Source organism: Bos indicus, chromosome 8 (genome assembly GCF_029378745.1).
Source record: "Bos indicus isolate NIAB-ARS_2022 breed Sahiwal x Tharparkar chromosome 8, NIAB-ARS_B.indTharparkar_mat_pri_1.0, whole genome shotgun sequence".
Classification (NCBI taxonomy): Eukaryota; Metazoa; Chordata; class Mammalia; order Artiodactyla; family Bovidae; genus Bos; species Bos indicus.
Genome location: NC_091767.1, coordinates 73,585,660 through 73,605,638, shown reverse-complemented (window position 1 = coordinate 73,605,638; position 19,979 = coordinate 73,585,660). Strand labels below are relative to the sequence as shown.

At 40.5% G+C, this 19,979-nt stretch overlaps 1 protein-coding gene across 3 annotated transcripts in view; it reads right to left on the bottom strand.

Annotated features, from left to right (window-relative positions):
- Positions 1-761: 761 nt before the first annotated feature.
- BNIP3L (BCL2 interacting protein 3 like) overlaps positions 762-19,979 on the bottom strand; it is a 26,955-nt gene continuing 7,737 nt past the window's right edge. For all 3 annotated transcript variants that reach the window (XM_070794948.1, XM_019966383.2, XM_019966384.2), the window contains exons 2-6: positions 19,764-19,947; positions 12,471-12,543; positions 6,393-6,496; positions 6,129-6,278; positions 762-3,494 (exon numbers count right to left, since the gene is read on the bottom strand). In XM_070794948.1, coding sequence (XP_070651049.1) covers positions 3,446-3,494; positions 6,129-6,278; positions 6,393-6,496; positions 12,471-12,543; positions 19,764-19,947 — 560 coding nt within the window. In that variant the 3' untranslated portion in view covers positions 762-3,445. The remainder of the gene's footprint in view (positions 3,495-6,128; positions 6,279-6,392; positions 6,497-12,470; positions 12,544-19,763; positions 19,948-19,979) is intronic.

The window sequence follows — 19,979 nt, the reverse complement described above, 5'->3', positions numbered from 1 at the left end:
ATAACCATCTAAAGGTTGTCTTCAAACATTTTCCTGCTTTAAATAACCCCCTGAAAGATATCTTTCTATTCAAATAAGTTCAACCCCTCAGAGGGCATGTAAACTTCGGTTTTGGTCCACCGCTTCACAACACTTTCAGTGTCCTCTCTACCTACCGTGTTTTCCAGCCACAATGAACTTGGTTATGTCCGGAATGTCTTTTCACGTGTCAGTTACAGGCATGTGCGTAATCTCTTTTGTATTTGGTGAACACTTACTCATCCTTCAGTAGATTCCCTCCTCTGTGAGCAATGCCTTGATGCTTTCTGGCAGAACAAATGCTCTAAACCAGTAGTCCCCAACCTTTTTGGCACCAGGGATTGGCTTCGTGAAAGATGGTTTTTCCGAGGGCCAGGGGTGGGAGGGGGGATGGTTTCAGGATGGTTCAAGTGCATTACAGTCATTGTGCACTTTCTCTTATTAAGACATCAGCTCCACCTCAGATCAGCATCAGGCATGAGACCCCGGAGGCTGGGGAGCCCTGCTCTAAACACAGAACCCCGTGGTACCTCATACATGATAAATGATCACGTCGTGTGATGGCTGTCTCCCCAACCCCAGAGTAGCAGTCCCAGGAGGGCAGGGACGTCATCCACTCCTGTGAGCCAGACACACTGCAGGTCCTCTAGAATCTGAGCAACTCAATGGAAAATGTGTATGTCGACGGGTATTCCCCTCAGCTCCCAGGCAACACACGGGACATAAAATCATATACTGACAGAAAGGGTTTTGTGATAGCTTTAATAGCACAAAATGTTTGTTGCTACAAGTTATACATGGATTGTAAACTGTATATCATGATACAAAGTGCTAACTAAATAGATGAGGAATGCATAATCACTTTGGCTCAGTTAAGTCCGATAATTTCAACAACTGGTTCACTTGAAGATTCATCTGACTGGCTAAATCTTCAGTTTTCATTGTTTAGAATAGTCAATGTTTTTACTGCAATCAGAATAACTTGCTGCACTTGTCAATGTGCAAGTTTGTGCAGTTTTGCTCTTGATTATATTTACAAATATCTTACGCCAGTTTTCATCAAACGTAGGAAAAGGAAGCCTGCCTTTTTGTCCCCAAATTGTGAACAGGCATAAAGCTTTTTAAACGTTGATCTTAAAACATGTCAACTGTTCATTGTCCAATTCTCCTTTCCAATCACACAATCTGGCTCCAGTCAAAACAAATCTGGTGAGGAGCATAAACATTTATCCCACACGTTAAGGTTATTGATAAATACTGCATGATTTCATCTTATGATTAAGTTCTACTGTGATCATGTATTCATGTTCTAAGTAATAGTCCAAAATTTCACAGCTATTTGAAGAAAAGGGGCAGAACTACATTTATTTTCAATGTTGGAAAACAAACAAACAAAAAAACCCCACAAATGTACTCAATCACACTCCTGATAGGATTACTACTGAATTTCAAAACAGAGTCCTGTGTTGTCTGTATAAACTTGCTTTTCTCTAATTTTACCTTTCCCTCCCATGATACTCAATGTAATACAAACTGTGTTATCAGAACAGTTTAGCTCTTTAGTTCACTTAAGTTTACCGGCCTTTCCAATTTTATTCAAGGCTTTTCGAAGTCCAATGAGCCAGCAGATGTACTTTCTTCCCAAAGAAAAATGAAGACTTGAAATAAATAGGTTATAGAAGGCAAATCAGGTGTTATTAGATTTGTGAATAAGACACAGAAACAAGGCATAGTAAAAAGATGGCCAAAATTGTTGAGACAACAAAAACTAGAAAGAAAAAGTCAAAGAATTCAGAAGACTACCTGGATATACCATCTTCCTTAAAGATATCCAGATGTATTCTTGAATAAAGAGGTCAGAAACTAATTTTTTTTGTTTAAGCTATACGTTATTTTCCACTATAACACATCAACTTTACAAAACTTGATGTGAGAGAGAAGACAGATAGTTTCTGCAAACTAGCAAACCTGGTGGTTCAGAGTGCTTTTATTCAAGTTGACCTGGTTTTCCCTATGGTTCTCTAAATATTCAATGTCTATACCATAAACAGTAATTATTTATATATGACACATATAACAGCATCCCTTCAGAGTCATGCTGTGTGTTCAGAGAGCCAATCAACCTCCTTGAGATAAATGGTAACTGATGCTTTCTAACAATTTGGTCCTAAAGCTTCACATTCGAGAAACGAACACAAAAGTGTATCATGAGAGGAAGTTGTTGAATGTTCTGGGACTTGCGGAGTGGAACTAGAAAGATGGCTACGGGAGGAGGAAGTGGCCAGCGCCTGTGGAATCACAGGAATCGTCTCAGGCAGGTTGTATGGCAAACATGAAAAGGGAGTGAGCAGAAGAAAACCGATGGCTTCTCTTCAAAACTCTGTCAACTGTTCCCACAACCCAGGTCTGGTTTTCCAAGTTTCCCAAGAGCTTGAAATAACTCTGAGACAACTGTCTTCAGAGCTGAAAGGCTTCAGAGTGTAAGTGATGCTTCCTAAAACAAGAAGCCTGTATTTATACCACAAATTGGAACTCATTCCAAAGCCTCTTAGGAAAAAATAAAAAAGGAAAGAAAATTCAAAGTCGTGAAAAATTCACATGCAGCTAATAAACATAAAAATAACACACACACACACACACACACACAAACCCCCAAAGCAATTTCATAGATTTCTAGGCCTGAGACATCCCTTATCTACACTATTGAAAAGACAGCATTATAACCTACTGGTATTAAAATCTCCTAATGTATTCTAGTTCTTGTACTTTATACCTATCATTTACGTAGCCTGCCTCCGACAAATTACAAAGGCGCCATTAAGAGGCTTAGACAAAGAGTGGCTCCAAAGCTGGTTTAAAATAACTTTTTATTGCCCAGGATATTTTTTTCCTTGTGTCATATTTTGTCTGTTTTATTTGTTTTTCTTTTCTTTTTTCATAACTATAAATTCAAGCTTAGGGAAGCTTGCCTTTGTCTTGAAAAACAAAACAACAAAGCTTTCATATCATTTGCAACCTGGTCCCATTAGAAGAGACAGGTGGGTTATCTTGTAAGAGTAAGATTTATACCACGAATGGTGCAGGTCTAGGTCTGGTGGTACTGAGAGAAGACAATGGCATTCTTGACAAAATTACAATCTGCTGGTGGCGTTTGCGGAAAAGAAGCCCTTGCAAATTTCTAAACGACAGTAAACTCTTATTAGGAAATTCTAAAGTGTTTTACAGGCCAAAAAGGGAATGAGGTTATTAGTAAAATGCCTCAACAGAGTTGGAATAAAATACTGGATTTGAGAGTTACTGGAACTTGGATACGTAAAAAGAGGGTGGAGGTTGGGTCATGCTTACAATGGTCTCAAGTTCAAATAAACTACTGTGACAAGACACCACTTCACAAGTCACACGCTGGCCCAGGGACTCTTCTCCTCCCTTAGTAGGTGCTGGCAGAAGGCGTGCTCAGTCGTTTTCCAATGTAGATGCTGAAAGGGAAACAGAGTGTGTCGTGTTTCATCTGTTTCAAGAGCTCTATACCAACTTGTCCACAGACTGCTGTACAAAGGAACGTCTTCAGCCGTTTGCAAAAAAGGGCTTTCTAAAGGTCTACATGCACGGTTCCAACACCCTGAAATCATCACTGACTTACCTGAAGCTAATCACCAACCAGCTAAACTGGTTTTATGTGATTATGTTTACTCGTGGGGCAGGACTGGACAGCAAAGGGCAGTGATTAGACACAGTCAAGCCAGAGAAAACAGATGCTTCTGAAGAGACAAGCAGAGCCAACCTCCTTTGAGGTGGTCTGCTGTGGTGGACAAAAAATTCTACCGATATTTAAGCTAAGAAATACAGCAATATACCTAACTACAAAGCTGCCTGTGCTATAAATGTTCTAACAGTTTAATTCTTTTTTAAAAAATTGTTTCATGATTCTTTTCTTCTCTTTAAATTTATTTACTTCTAATTTCGTGTTAACTGCTTTACAATATTGTGTTGGTTTCTGTCATACATCAACATGAATCAGCCATTGGTATACACATGTTCCCTGCTTCTTGAACCTCCCCTTCCCACTCCATCTAGGCTGTCACAGAGCACCAGGTTTGAGCTCCCTGCATCATACAGCAAACTCCCACTGGCTACTGATTTTACATATGGTAATGTAGGTTTCCATGCTACTCTCTTCATTCATCTCACCCCTCTCCTTCCCCGGCAGTGTACCAGTTTAATTCTTAAGGGCCTTATATCACTTTCCCATGCCCAGCAAGGGTTTTACCCTTATAGAACAGAAGCAGAAGGGAAGTTAAGTTAAGGAAAAATACAGAACCAGCCCACACCCCAATGTAATGAAACTAATTTTTTCTACGTTTATTTTAACTGCGCTGGGTCTCAGTTGCAGCTCCTGGGATCTTCCCTGCAGCGTGCTGACTTATTAGCTGTGGCGTGCGTGTGGGTTATCTGCTTTCCCAACTGGGGACCAAACCTGGACCCCTGCACTGGAAACTTAGAGTTCTACACACTGGCCCCAGGAAGTCCCCCAATAATACTTTCCAAAATCCTTTTTTCCTCCATCTGATTGTATCAGTAGTTACACCAGCAAAAGAAACAGTCCAAAGATTCACAAAAGGAAGATAATTCAAGGTGCAAAAGCCAGCCAGCTTCCCGAGGGCAAATGAACTCCTGTGCAGTCAACCCTGTGGCGGGGAGTCTGAGCTCTGAGCCTGCCCCACGCCAGCCACACAACTTTCACACACTCCCTGTGTTGCTGTGCGCTGAGGCTGTCCTCACCCTCACGGAAGCAGGCACCCAGAAAGACACAAGAGGTGTGTGAGACAGTCAGGTGTGTTTGCAAGTTCACGACTGCGAACATCTCTCCCACAGGCTGAGCTCCTTATAGGGAAGTTAAAAGACGCTGTATCTTCTGTGCATTCTACCCAGAAAATGACCCACTGGGCATGCTCAAAGAGAAGGCCGGATATATCCTGAATATAAGTAACAGCAAGTGCCTAACTCCTAAAATACAGGGTTGGCCAGAAAGTTTGTTTGGGTTTTGTCCACAAGGTGTTATGTTAAGAATGAACTTTCTGGCCAACCAGTATTTAAAAAATATATTTCCTCAATTGTTCAAATTAAAAAAAAAAAACACAAGGAATTTAAAAGACATGCCAGAAAAATGAATGAATTACAGGTAAATGTGGGGTCAATTTTAGAAGAATTAAAAAAAAAAAGACTATAAGGAGAGAAGAATCGTACTAATAGTATCAACCAATTTTTCAGTTTCACTCAAGGACTATTCAATAGAAGTGTGCTTTCCCACAAGAAATATTCACACCAACCCCAGCTTTACACACTAAAGGTTCATCTACTTTCAAACTCAGCTGATCCTGAGTAATTTATAGACAACAGCAACAAAACCCAAAAAGAAAAATCAAACACAGAAGAGTTCACTTAAAAAAATGATCATTTCAGGGATTAAATCATAGAAACAACTTGTTTTCAAATGAGGAAAAAACTCTACCATTACAAATCCTTGTTGGGACAGGTGTACCCCACTTTTTCAAAGTTTGATTTACGTCACTTCACTACGTAAGTTAGACCTACATTAGTACGTGTTTTTGTTCACTGAAAGAAATCTGAAGAGGAGTTTCACTTGTATCAAAAAAAAAAAGGCAAAAAGTGAAAATACCACTTAGGACTGGTTTTGCAGAGAGCTGTTAGAGAGACAGGGCGCCCCAAGCAGTGAGAACTGCCCTGCCAAGCTCCTTCCTAGGGACCACACAGCATCTCAGCACCCAGCCTCCAGAGACGTGAACCGAGTCTGTGAGCATCTGTGCTTTATCTTGCACCCACTAGCAAGACGTGTCCTCAGGTGACTGCTGCTTCACCTTGTGCCATTTTAGCTTACGGAAGCTTTCCTAGAAATGCTGTTCTTTCAGAGTGGGGGAACGTGTTATCAATAGTGTATCGTATCGACTCATTCTTCTAAGCTCACTCCACTTGTGCTAACACATGAAAAGGAAAACTACACAAACTGCTTTCACATGTATTCCTTACATCCTGAAAACCAAATCTGTGCAGAAAATGAGTGGAAAAAACTTCAGCCATTGACCAGTACTTACCCTAGCCCCAAAGCCAAAACATGGGAGAGGAAGAGAGATGGAATGAACACCTTGAGAAACTCTGCGGAGAAGATCCCCCCTTTCTTCATGGCTCCACTTTTCCTCATGCTTAAGGAAACGGAACGCTTAGGGTGCCTGAAGTGGAACTCCCTGGGGGAAGAAACGCAGAGGAGGGTGTCAGACACACGTCAGACAGTGTCTGGGGCACTGGCGGGCCCACGCTGCTGCACCGTGTCCACTGCAAAGGGACATGCACCGACTTACTTGGGTGGAATGTTTTCAGGTCTACTGGACCAGTCGGACACCCAGTCTACGCTTTTCTTCAGAGCATCCACTTCTTTCTCTCCTTCTGCAACTTCTTCTTCTGACTGTAGAGGAGAATGCACACTTTAAAAAAGGAGAAAAGGAAGATAGAGCCTTCCTACTACAGAAGACAAATATGGACAGAAAATATACAAGAATCATAAACTTGGGCATCAGTAATTTTTATGTAAGAAACATGCCATGTTTCTAAAAAAGCTGATAAAATAATCTAAGATCAGAGTATTTAATATCTTTAAAAAAAAAAAACCTTGAGTGAGTTTTACTGTGGTTATATAAACATAAAATGAACCTGAAACTTGAATTATATCTCAATTTAAGAATATGAATCTGGATGCTTGGGGCTGGTACACTGGGACGACCCAGAGGGATGGTGTGGGGAGGGAGGAGGGAGGAGGGTTCAGGATGGGGAACACATGTATGCCTGTGGCGGATTCATTTTGATATTTGGCAAAACTAATACAATTATGTAAAGTTTAAAAATAAAAAAAAAAAAAAAGAATATGAATCTGAAAAAAGTGTACATTAGAACATGTTAACTGAAGTGTGGAAAGCACTGATAATTGTTGAATCCGAGTGGTACGTGTATGGATGGCCATCATAATAGGGTCTATTTACTTTTGTATGCATTCAAAAGTTTTCATAATTAAAAACTAAAGGGAACATATCAAAAAGTATATGCTAACAAATAGAAAGAAAAAAACTGGGAGAGGTGTTGCAGAAACAATTTAAATAATTATTAACAAATAGTTTAAAATAAATAGTATTTATTAAGCATTTATCAAGAGACAAGTATCGATCTAAGCACTTTCCATGTACTAAGCACTTTTCCCTATTAAAAAAAGGAACTATTACTATTCCATTTTACAGATGAGGAAACTGAGACATAAATAACTACCTAAGACTGTATGAGTAGTAAGTAGCAGGGCCGTATTCAAACCCAGGCAAACTGTCTCTATAGCCCCCACTCTTAGGGATTAAGTTCTTTTTTATTCCCTGGAAGGAGATTATAGTTTTTAGACAAATTGCTATCCAAATATTTCCCAAACTTTATTCAAAACCGGTGCACTACAGGTAAAGAATCTGCCTGCCAATGAGAGGGCACAGGAGACACTGGTTCAATCCCTAGGTCGGGAAGATCCCCCGGAGAAGGAAATGACAACCTACTCCAGTATCCTGGCCTAGAAAACTCCATGGACAGAGGAGCCTGGCAGGCCACAGTCTATGGGGTCACAAAGAGTCGGACATGACTGAACAACAAACTACATAAGCCAAAAGTTTTAAAAAGTAATTTAATACTGAGTAAGAATTTGACATCTTTCATATCAAATCTCTTTCTTGCTAATGAGAACCTAAACTTTCGGCCTGAGAACACAACATTTCCAATACCTTCTCTTTCAACAGAATCCACAGGGATGAACAATTTCTGAAAAATGACACAGATTTATTTATTCAGTTTTCAGGAATATGACCCAAAACCAAAGGGTCTCAAATGACCTGAAACCAAAGGATCTCGAAGCTAAGAATTATTTTGATGTCCTTTTGTTTGGACAGTTAACTTTTTGACCCAAACTTTCATTCTTTTCAGTAGGTAGTTATGACAATTCTCTATGAAACAGCTGCCCCAGGAAGGTAACTTCAGAGAATCTCTAGGTATAGATGGCCCCTTTTGCCGTCAAACTGAAATTAAATCCCTGTGGATTTCTGCTGCTCTGGTACTGTCATTCTTAGTTCTGCTGGGCTTGACAAATTCCCCTGAATGACACAATGCAGCCTTTAGGATTAAGCTTGTTCCCACTGGGTTTTGAGATTACTGGGAACCATGAGTTGGCTCTCTGGAGTAAATCTGAAAACACTAAATCAAAACTGATCAACTGCTACAATTTACTTAGAGATCAGCCTGTCACAATGTCTCATTCAACATACTGTGGGTCACTTGAGTTTCTACCCTTGGTCTCAATCACCTCTTTTAAAACCACTCAAAGATTTAGATTTACATTTGTGAATAAGGTAATATTTCATCCTTTCCAAAAGAATGAAAATATAATAAGATTTTATGCTAATTTTTAGAGATGATGATCTTCAGACTATGATTTAGGGGAAAAAAAACAAAACCCTGATCAGTTTAGAATGCTGACCTTAAGAATAAGGGCTGTAACCTTTCCTCATTCACTACCTTTTGCTTACTTTTATTAACCGTAAATTTACCAGTTTTAGGCTTTAAATTGCCTTCTGATTTTTAGAATTTTAGAATACTGTAAAAATGTGCTTCATCTAATGAAGTGAGAGTCATGCCTTTATCCAAATCAATACCCCTCGTCCCACATCCACGTCTATTATAATAGAAGATTCTGATCATTTCAGGGTGTCATCATGTGGAAGTCCCTTACTTTCTAATTGCTTACATTTTCCTTCTCTGGCCCACCCCAAGCTCTCTGAGGTCTCTGAACATGGATATTAAATTCCATACCACGGTACAGATAAACCACAGTTTTACAGGAGAGAAAAGGAAGGCATTTTCAGTTTGTATCATCTTCCAACCCACGCTGGCCTTTTTGGTCCCAGAAACACATTGAGAATTGCCTCTGAGAGACAATCTGTGGTCCATTTTCTGCTACAAACGTGAGATTCAAGAGGACCATCATCCTAAAAGTTCAGTTTGAACAATCTTTCTCCTAAACACATTACATCTTAGGCTTCCCTGTACCATGAACAACTCACCTGACGTCTCAGTTCCTTCTCACGACCTTGTGAGTGCTCCTGAAATCAATCCCATTCATCAGCTTACTTTAGTACAACAGGGGGCACAGGACCAGACAGCCGGGGTTTCAGCCCTATCACTTACTTCCTTGGGGACTTTAGCTAAGTAACTTAATTAAGACAAAGCTTCGTGTTTCCAGTTTATTCATGGGGATACTGTCATCTCTTTCACTGAACTGAAAATAATGTGGGAAAAACTTTTAAAAATATTCTAATAAATGAGTGTGGAGATTTCTTAAAAAACTGGAAATAGAACTGCCATACGACCCAGCAATCCCACTGCTGGGCATACACATCTAGGAAACCAGAATTGAAAGAGACGTGTACCCCAATGATCATCGCAGCACTGTTTACAATAGCCAGGACATGGAAGCAACCTAGATGTCCATCAGCAGATGAATGGATAAGAAAGCTGTGGTACATATACACAATGGAATCTTACTCAGCTATTAAAAAGAGTGCATTTGAATCAGTTCTAATGAGGTGGATGAAACTGGAGCCTATTATACAGAGTGAAGTAAGTCAGAGAGAAAAACACCAATACTGTATATTAACACATATATATGGAATTTAGAAAGATGGTAATGATGACCCTATATGTGAGACAGCAAAAGAGACACAGATGTAAAGAACAGACTGTTGGGACTCTGTGGGAGAAGGCGAAGGTGGGATGATTTGAGAGACTAGCATTGAAACATGTATATTATCATATGTGAAATAGATTGCCAGTCCAGGTTCGATGCATGAGGCAGGGTGCTCAGGGCTGGTGCACTGGGATGACCCTGAGGGATGGGATGTGGAGGGAGGTGGGAGGGAGGGTCAGGATGGGGAGCACATGTACACCCATGGCTGATTCATGTGACTGTATGGCAAAAACCACCACAATATCGTAAAGCAATTAGCCTACAATTAAAATTTTTAAAAAAATTCTAATAAATGAGCGCCTTTCCTTTGTCTTCCTAAAAAGGCTAAAAAAGTCATGTATTCTTCATGTGGACGATATAAAAATATTCAATAAAAGCCAGTAATAGGCCTTTGTTAACTGTTTTTAACTGTTTCCTAACCCTAAGCTTCCTTCCCATTTATGAAAAAATTCATCCTTTTAAACCCTAAAGTAATTAAATGATCACTTCTTCAATTAAAAACAAGCAATATAAAAAGCTTTTTGAAAGTGTAAGTAAATTACACCTATTGATTTCTCCCTTACTAAGAGTCCTACTTTGAAGGATATAATGTTTTTCTACAGGAGTTAGACTGCTTTTCAAAAAACATAACCTGGCTTAAATAGACTGATCTGATTGTTAGCATCACTTACGCAGTGCTTGATGATAACAGAGTTCTTTTAGGTACTTGTTTCTGAATAGGGATCTCAACAGTGATCCCATCACAATCTGACAAGAGACCAAACTCTTTTCTCTCCTGAATTTCACAAATTCCTTTGGAATTCTAGGATGGATGCAGTCGGCTCTAGAATTCCACTTAAAATACAATTCTCAGGTGAGCCTAATTGTACACCTGCCACCCCATGAGCCAGGACTGTTCTTATCTGTGGTTGTTAGTTATCAGGTAGATTATTAGGGGGAAAAGGTGTATGTGGAGGGGGAGGGAGGTCTAAGGTCAAATAAGTTCGGGAAGCAGTCAGCTCTCAGTATCGGTGGGTCACACATCCTCGAGTATGGAAGCTGACTGCACTACCAGTTTACAGAAGGGACTTGATCATCCGTAGACTGTAGTATTGGGGGTAGGTGGTGGTGGTCCTGGGACCAGTCCCCTGAGAATACCGAGGAACGCCTGCACTTGGTGGAAATCAACAGACTTCTTTACTGCAGGAATTTACAGAGCCTTTAATGTGTTTCTCATGCCCTGGTGCCACTGGAGAGGGAAGGTGAGTGAACCTGGGGACTGCAGTGTATTTCCCAGATATCTGACTTCAGAACTACTTTATGGAACCTCCCATCGAGCAAATGTTCCTTAAAATGTTTTTAGGGAAATACTAACTCTGGACTTTCGACTTGTCTGTAGAAAAGGCTATATGGATGGAGACAGCTAATTCAAGAAAAGACTGAAGCAAACAATTAATTCACTTCTCCATCCTGGGATTCCTTAGTACACTTTTTCCACCCCCACCCCACCCCCGGCATGGAAGCGTCATATAGTTTCCTCCTTGTTAGCTACAGCTAACTGCACACAACAAAACCGATGGACAGAGGCGAGCAACTCCACAATCACAGGCAGCCAGCTCCCTACATGAGTGCCTTGCTGCTACAAGCTTCTCTACAACATAAAGCTCACTGTAAAATCGTTAGTAGTCAGTCCCATAGATTTTCTAGGTTTCAGAAAACAGCACAAATGAAGCACAGTCAACAAAAGGAGAAAGTGTGCAGCTTCTCAAACAGAAAGAACGCTGAGTGGATCCCAGGTAACATGCAAAATATTTCCAGTGCAAAGGGAGTCAGAACACTGCAGAGTGAGAACCCCACAAAACAGTTTTTGTTAGCATTCACTGAAACATTCATTCAACATACATTCTTCAAGTACCTTAACGTGGGAGAAAAAAAACAATGCTTCCTGTTCTCAAGAATTTGCACTCTGACACTGGGAGGTGATCTGACACTGGGAGGTGATCTGACATGTCAATAAAGTCAAGGGCTGGTTATGAACATTCTACTTCATTAACATCCATTACTTATTTATCACAAGGTTTATAATAAAAATCTTTGTAAGCTTTCAATACTACATCCACCTATATTTCCAACAGTGTCAACTCCTAGTGAAAATTTACTTCTTCACCTTAAGGAACTTGGCGTGTGTAATTTAGGTGAGTTTTATCTCTTGCTGCTGAAAATCATCGCAACAGTCACTGACTTGATTCTAGGTGTAAAAAAAGCTTCACACCTGGTTCTACAACAGCTTTCATTTATTCTGTGACCTTAAATTAGTCATCAGTCTCAGTTTTCAAATATTTATAAATTCAAGACACTAGCCTGGAATATCAGAATGGTAGAGACAAAAGAATTTCCCAATTCTTTTAGGTGACAAGATCCCAAATTCTTGGTTGTAAAGGAGCACATTCATGACCATAGGCATAAGTAAATTTCAACATCAGAACCTCAGTAAGTTAAAAGAGCTTCAAACTATTTTTTAAAGTCTTTACTAAAGTCTTTACTCATAATCTTTACTGTATTTTAGCAAAACAGACTTAGAGATTTGTATTTTCCTAATTATTGTAAATCACAAAATTAAACAAACATACACACACACCTGAGAGCTATGGTCCTTGCTGGTGTGCATTTCCACATCAAACATGATCTGCCCATCTTCTTGTGGGGAAGGGCTGGAAGAAAAAGACATTGAGCCGTTAGTTTTCTTTCAATTTGTCAAGTAAATTAGCCTCTACTGGATATTAGAAAATTAAAAGTTACAGTAGTATGGCTTTCAAAAAGCAGCAAATCAGAAAGTATACCATAATGCTGTGTAATAAAAATTAAACTGAGCACTCTTACTGTCCAAATGATCTAGAATTTTTCAGTGGTGTTAAATTCCTTCACAGTGATAAATATGCAATGGAAATATTACCTAAAGACAGAAAAGCCTGTGACATTTTCTTATTTTTACTCCTTTTCCCAATAATGGTAAAAGGATCTTCAAATTCAGAAACTCCAGTTTGGGATTCTTTTTCTCAATGCTCTCTCATCGTTAAATAATTCACCAGTAGTCCTCAAAGTGTGAAAACAGCTCTTAAAGACTCTTTCAGAAGGTCTGTAAGGTTAAAACTGTTTTTACAACACCATTAGGATTTATTTGCCTCTTTCATGCTCATTTGCTCATGCGAGTCCAGCGCAATTTTCCAAAGGCTGCATTATGTATAATATCATGACAGAGAGAATGCAAAAGCACATGAGAATCCAGCTGTTTTCTATTAAGTCAGATATTAAAGAGATGTGCATAAATATAAAACAATGCCACTATTCTTACAAATTTCTTGGCTATGGAAAACAGTTACTTTCTGTTTAAAAAAGTTACTTACGGTAATGTTTGTTGTTTGGTATGGTAGGTTTGTTATTATTGACTGAATGAATACATATTTTTTTAATGCCCTCAGTTTTACTTTCTACTACAGTAAATATCAAAACATATAACCCACATAAATAAAAGATCTTTGGGGTCCCTAATAGTTTTCACGTGTAAAGGAGTACTGAGACCAAAAAGTTTGAGAACCACTATTTTACTTATTTTTAGAAATATTAACTCTGAGATATTTCAGAGTGAATTATAAAAGCTTATAACAAGTGATAACCTTTAACAAGTACAAGAATTATAAACTTTTAGACAAAGATACATGATCAAGAGTTGTACTTGATACAATAGATGAATACAACGTGGTTATTCTTAGCTGTATCGATGACTCCTTCTGTAACCATAGCGAGTCACTACGTCTTTCACTACACAACCCACCTCCCCACATGTAAACTCAAGTGGGCATGAAGGATGCTCCAGGCTTAACTTGCTCAAAGGAATTGATAATGACTATTATGAAATTAAAAGACGCTTACTCCTTGGAAGGTAAGTTATGACCAACCTGGATAGCATGTTAAAAAGCAGAGATATTACTTTGCCAACAAAGGTCCGTCTAGTCAAGGTTATGTTTTTCCAGTGGTCATGTATGGATGAGAGAGTTGGACTGTGAAGAAAGCTAAGTGCCAACAAGTGGTGCTGGGAAATCTGGTCAACCACTTGTAAAAGAATGAAACTGGACCACTTTCTAACACCACACACAAAAATAAACTCAAAATGGATTAAAGATCTAAACGTAAGACCAGAAACTATAAAACTCCTAGAGGAGAACATAGGCAAAACACTCTCCGACATACATCACAGCAGGATCCTCTATGACCCACCTCCCAGAATATTGGAAATAAAAGCAAAAATAAACAAATGGGACCTAATTAACCTTAAAAGCTTCTGCACATCAAAGGAAACTATTAGCAAGGTGAAAAGACAGCCTTCAGAATGGGAGAAAATAATAGCAAATGAAGCAACGGACAAACAACTAATCTCAAAAATATACAAGCAACTCCTACAGCTCAACTCCAGAAAAATAAACGACCCAATCAAAAAATGGGCCAAAGAACTAAACAGACATTTCTCCAAAGAAGACATACAGATGGCTAACAAACACATGAAAAGATGCTCAACATCACTCATTATCAGAGAAATGCAAATCAAAACCACTATGAGGTACCATTTCACACCAGTCAGAATGGCTGCGATCCAAAAGTCTACAAATAATAAATGCTGGAGAGGGTGTGGAGAAAAGGGAACCCTTTTACACTGTTGGTGGGAATGCAAACTAGTACAGCCACTATGGAGAACAGTGTGGAGATTCCTTAAAAAACTGGAAATAGAACTGCCTTATGATCCAGCAACCCCACTGCTGGGCATACACACTGAGGAAACCAGAAGGGAAAGAGACACGTGTACCCCAATGTTCATCGCAGCACTGTTTATAATAGCCAAGACATGGAAGCAACCTAGATGTCCATCAGCAGATGAATGGATAAGAAAGCTGTGGTACATATACACAATGGAGTATTACTCAGCCATTAAAAAGAATACATTTGAATCAGTTCTAATTAGGTGGATGAAACTGGAGCCTATTATACAGAGTGAAGTAAGCCAGAAGGAAAAACATAAATACAGTATACTAACGCATATATATGGAATTTAGAAAGATGGTAACAATAACCCAGTGTACGAGACAGCAAAAGAGACACTGATGTATAGAACAGTCTTATGGACTCTGTGGGAGAGGGAGAGGGTGGGAAGATTTGGGAGAATGGCAATGAAACATGTAAAATATCATGTAGGAAACGAGTTGCCAGTCCAGGTTCGATGCATGATGCTGGATGCTGGGGGCTGGTGCACTGGGACGGCCCAGAGGGATGGTATGGGGAGGGAGGAGGGAGGAGGGTTCGGGATGGGGAGCACATGTATACCTGTGGCGGATTCATTTTGATATTTGGCAAAACTAATACAATTATGTAAAGTTTAAAAATAAAATAAAATTAGAGAAAAAAAAATAGCATATGAAAAAAAAAAAAAAAAAAAAAAGAAAGCTAAGTGCCGAAGAATTGATGTTTTTGAACTCTGGTGTTGGAGAAGACTCTTGAGAGTCCCTTGGACTGCAAGGAGATCCAACTAGTCCATCCTAAAGGAGATCAGTCCTGGGTGTTCATTGGAAGGACTGATGCTGAGGCTGAAACTCCAATACTTTGGCCACCTCATGCAAAGAGTTGACTCATTGGAAAAGACCCTGGGAGGGATTGGGGGCAGGAGGAGAAGGGGATGACAGAGGATGAGATGGTTGGATGGCATCACTGACTCGATGGACATGAGTTTGGGTAAACTCTGGGAGTTGGTGATGGACAGGGAAGCCTGGAGTGCTGCGGTTCATGGGGTCGCAAAGAGTTGGACACAACTGAGTGACTGAACTGAACTGATTAGAGCTGCCAAGAGCATGTGTACGATGGTAATACATAGAGATGCTGGTGAGACTGACTAAAAAGTGAAATCCCCAGAAATGTGTCAGATATTTCCAAAGGTCTAGGAGTCTTTGACTATTATAACTGACATAAGTGAAAAGTATTAGTCGCTCAGTCATGTCCAACTGTTTGCAACCCTGAGGACTCTAGCCCACCAGGCTCCTCTGTCCGTGGAATTCTCCGTGTGAGAATACTAGAGTGGGGAGCCATTCCCTTCTTCAGAGGATCTTCCCAACCCAGGTCTCTCGCACTGTGGGCAGATTCTTTACCATCTAAGCCACCAGGGAAGTCCCATAACTGACATAAGAGATTCTACAATGAGGGTAGGAAAAGGGAAAAGCTGGTTCTATATCAAACCACCATATCAACGTATTTAGAAAATTTCTGTCTTGAACTGGAACAGAAATTTCAGGCTACATAGCACAGGAACCCAGTAAAATGAGGGACTCTTATCCTCAGTGTACGGTCATTAGGCTGCTAACACTGCTGAATTCACAGCCACAGATCAGGTGAGGGGCCAGCCTCACACAGCCATGATGATGAGGACAAGGCAGCCAAACGATCAAGTCAAGAATCCCAGAGAAGCACTGTTCTTCTCTACACTCATCTTACCATGGCAAGCTCAAAGTATGCTCACTTAGATTAACACTCAGCATTTCACTGGTAGGCTGATCTGAACAATCTGGTGTGCATTATTATCCTGGCTCATTGGCTTAAAGCTCAACATTCAGAAAACTAAGATCATGGCATCTGGTCCCATCACTTCATGGGAAATAGATGGGGAAACAGTGGAAACAGTGTCAGACTTTATTTTTTGGAGCTCCAAAATCACTGCAGATGGTGACTGCAGCCATGAAATAAAATGACGCTTACTCCTTGGAAGGAAAGTTATGACCAACCTAGATAGCATATTCAAAAGCAGAGATATTACTTTGCCAACAAAGGTCCGTCTAATCAAGGCTATGGTTTTTCCAGTGGTCATGTATGGATGTGAGAGTTGGACTGTGAAGAAAGCTGAGCGCTGAAGAATTGATGCTTTTGAACTGTGGTGTTGGAGAAGACTCTTGAGAGTCCCTTGGACTGCAAGGAGATCCAACCAGTCCGTCCTAAAGGAGACCAGTCCTAGGTGTTCATTGGAAGGACTGATGCTGAGGCTGAAATTCCAATACTTTGGCCACCTGATGCGAAGAGTTGACTCATTTGAAAAGACCCTGATGTTGGGAGGGATTGGGGGCAGGAGGAGAAGGGGACGACAGAGGATGAGATGGCTGGATGGCATCACTGACTCGATCGACGTGAGTCTGAGTGAACTCTGGGAGTTGGTGATGGACAGGGAGGCCTGGCGTACTGCAATTCATGGGGTCACAGAGAGTCAGACACGACTGAGCGACTGAACTGAACTGAGGAAGCTTTTAAAATTTTCTCCTGTCTTGACAACAGGATGAGAATCTCTAGGGACAGGGTCTCTGCGCTAGTATTTTTAAAAGCTCCTGGGGTGAATCTAGTGTACAGGTTGGAAACTCCAACAAGAGGCTGGAACACAAAGCAAACACACAGAGGTTATTTTCTAATAATCACTGCAGTGACAATCATGTTTGTTTGTTTTAGTCGCTAAGTCATGTCTGACTCTGTGTGACCCTATGGACTATAGGATTTCCCAGGCTCCTCCGTCCATGGGATTTCCCAGGCAAGAATATTGGAGTGGGCTGCCATTTCCTTCCCCAAGTGGCAGTCATATAGCTACAGGATAATTTTTAAATTAAAAATATACATAGGGACTTCCTTGGTGGTCAAGCGGTTAAGAATTCAACTTGCAAAGCAGGGGACATGGGTTTGATCCCTGGTCCGGGAACTAAGATCCCACAAGCTGCAGGGCAACTAAACCTGAGCACCACAACTACTGAGCCTGTGCACTCTGGAGTGACCTGATGTAGCCAAATAAATAAATGAATATTTTAAAATAAATATATAAATATTTTAAAATAAATAAAAATACACATAAGTTAGCTTTGGAACTATAGCCAACACTCCTAAAACACTTCCGCCTACAAGAAACAGTTCTTAACAATTCCAAGTGTAGACACATTGGCAATTTTGATGACATGAGCTGTAAAGATGTTTTTAAATGTTCAGGTGTTAGATATCCCTAGAAAGCATCACTGAGCTAGAGTCCGAGGCCTCCTCTGAGGGGTGACTGGTAACCCAGAGCCTGAAAATGAGTCAGTGAGAACACGAAAGTGTCTGAGAGCACCTACCACACATCAATTAACATGTTTAGAAACCTAACTGGAACACGTTCATGGGAAGATGAATTTGTATTACATCACAAATATAACTGCAACCCCTGGTGGTCAGTGGTAAAGAACCCACCTGCCAATGCAGGAGACGTGTGTCCCATCCCTGGGTCAGAAACATCCCCTGGGGGAGGAAATGGCAACCCACTCCAGTATTCTTGCCTAGAGAATCCCATGAACAGAGGAGCCTGGTGGGCTATAGTCTACAGGGTCGCACAAGATCAGACATGACTTCTTGACTAAACACACACATAAGTGACACAAGATGACCAGAAGGTGGGCAGGTGATCTTTTCTCTGCTCAATAACAGCACCAAGGGAACGGCCAGTTAAAGGACTCGCCAGTTCCCATGATGCAGGATTGCATATTTGAACATATAATAAAAGTCTTATCAGCAGGCCCATAACCAGCAGAAGACTTCAGAAGCCCATCAGTGAGTCCCACAACATAATATAAATGTGATTCACAAAAACAGACTTCTGCTGGAGCTCCTATACCTGGCGGCAAGCTGCTCAGAGGCACGCCATCTGCTCATAACAAGAGCCATCCTGGCTCCTCAGAAGCCCAGGGACATGTGAGCAATGTGAGGAGGTGTTGGGGGAGAGGGTGTGCCACACGGCCATCACACCAGTCCTTTGTACCTCAGTAATAGCAGTGGATCACCCGTCATGCAGGAACTTTGAATATGATTTAACTCTTGATTCTCCTTTTCTACATTTTCTGGTAAGAAACAACAGCATGTACTATGCACAATTTTTACAAAGTATAAAAACTCTGAAGACCGATGGCCAGCATTGCATCCCCTACAGACAATCACTGTTTACGTTTCAAGATGGCTCCTTAATCTATTTCCTGTGTATCTGCATTTTCTATATGGCCAGTGTCAGTGAACTCTCATTAGCCAGAAGATCATCCAATAACCCAAAGTGCTAATACTACAGCTGTCACCAGTCTAAGAATTGTTCAATATACCGCTAATGTCATTTAATTCCTAGTCCCTCTGGAAAAAAGAGAAGGCTGTACTGAGAAGTACACTAACAACTCAGTTCCACTCTCCTCATATATATTTGTATCCTGAACTCCTTCACAATAAGCAGTCCTTCATCAGAAGAACTAGTCTCCCCAAGCCAAATATAGGAAAACAAGAAATAAAACTTCTTTTGAGCTTTAAGGAAATTCAATAGCCTTCAAAATTAACTATCTTTACAGACCCTGGTTGGTGCCTCCATCAGACTAATACTGGTATAACTTGAATCAGCTTGTAGTTCCTGCAACTCAGACATTTAGTGAGTGGCTACTATATGCCAGCACCATGACTGTCAAGAGTGAAGCTGGACCCCTGCCTTTTAAAGCCTCACAGACTACATAAGGGAGGACAGATACATACAAAGATAACTGTATATGAGGCAGAAAGAGACTTGTGAAAGGACAAAGGAAATGGGAGAAAGATTAATTCTCTTAGTAAACATACATATCACTGCCTGGTAAATATCTGAAAATGATACAATCTGAAAAAGGAAACTAACTGATTTAATCTAAGGAAAAAGTGGGAACTCATGTCCTTGTCAACTGGCTGTCTGATTTAAACACACGCTGCCAAGAAATTGGGAGCTATATTTTTGTCAAATGAGGATGTAACTGATTTATTTTTTCTAATGGGAATTAACCTGGCAGCCCACCCATTTCTGGAACTCCACCAGAACATGGATCTCACTCACCTGTCGCAATGAGAACTGCCTCTTGAACTGCTCTGTCCGGATTCATGCTGTGCGTCCAAAAGAATCTTCTCCATGTCCCCATTGTGGATGGAGGATGAGGAGGGTACGTGCTCTAGCCCCCCATTCTTCCCATTGCCATTATCATTGCCATTGCTGCTGTTCATGGGGAGCTCCACCCAGGAACCTGTTGGACAAGTGAGATAACTGCCGTCAACC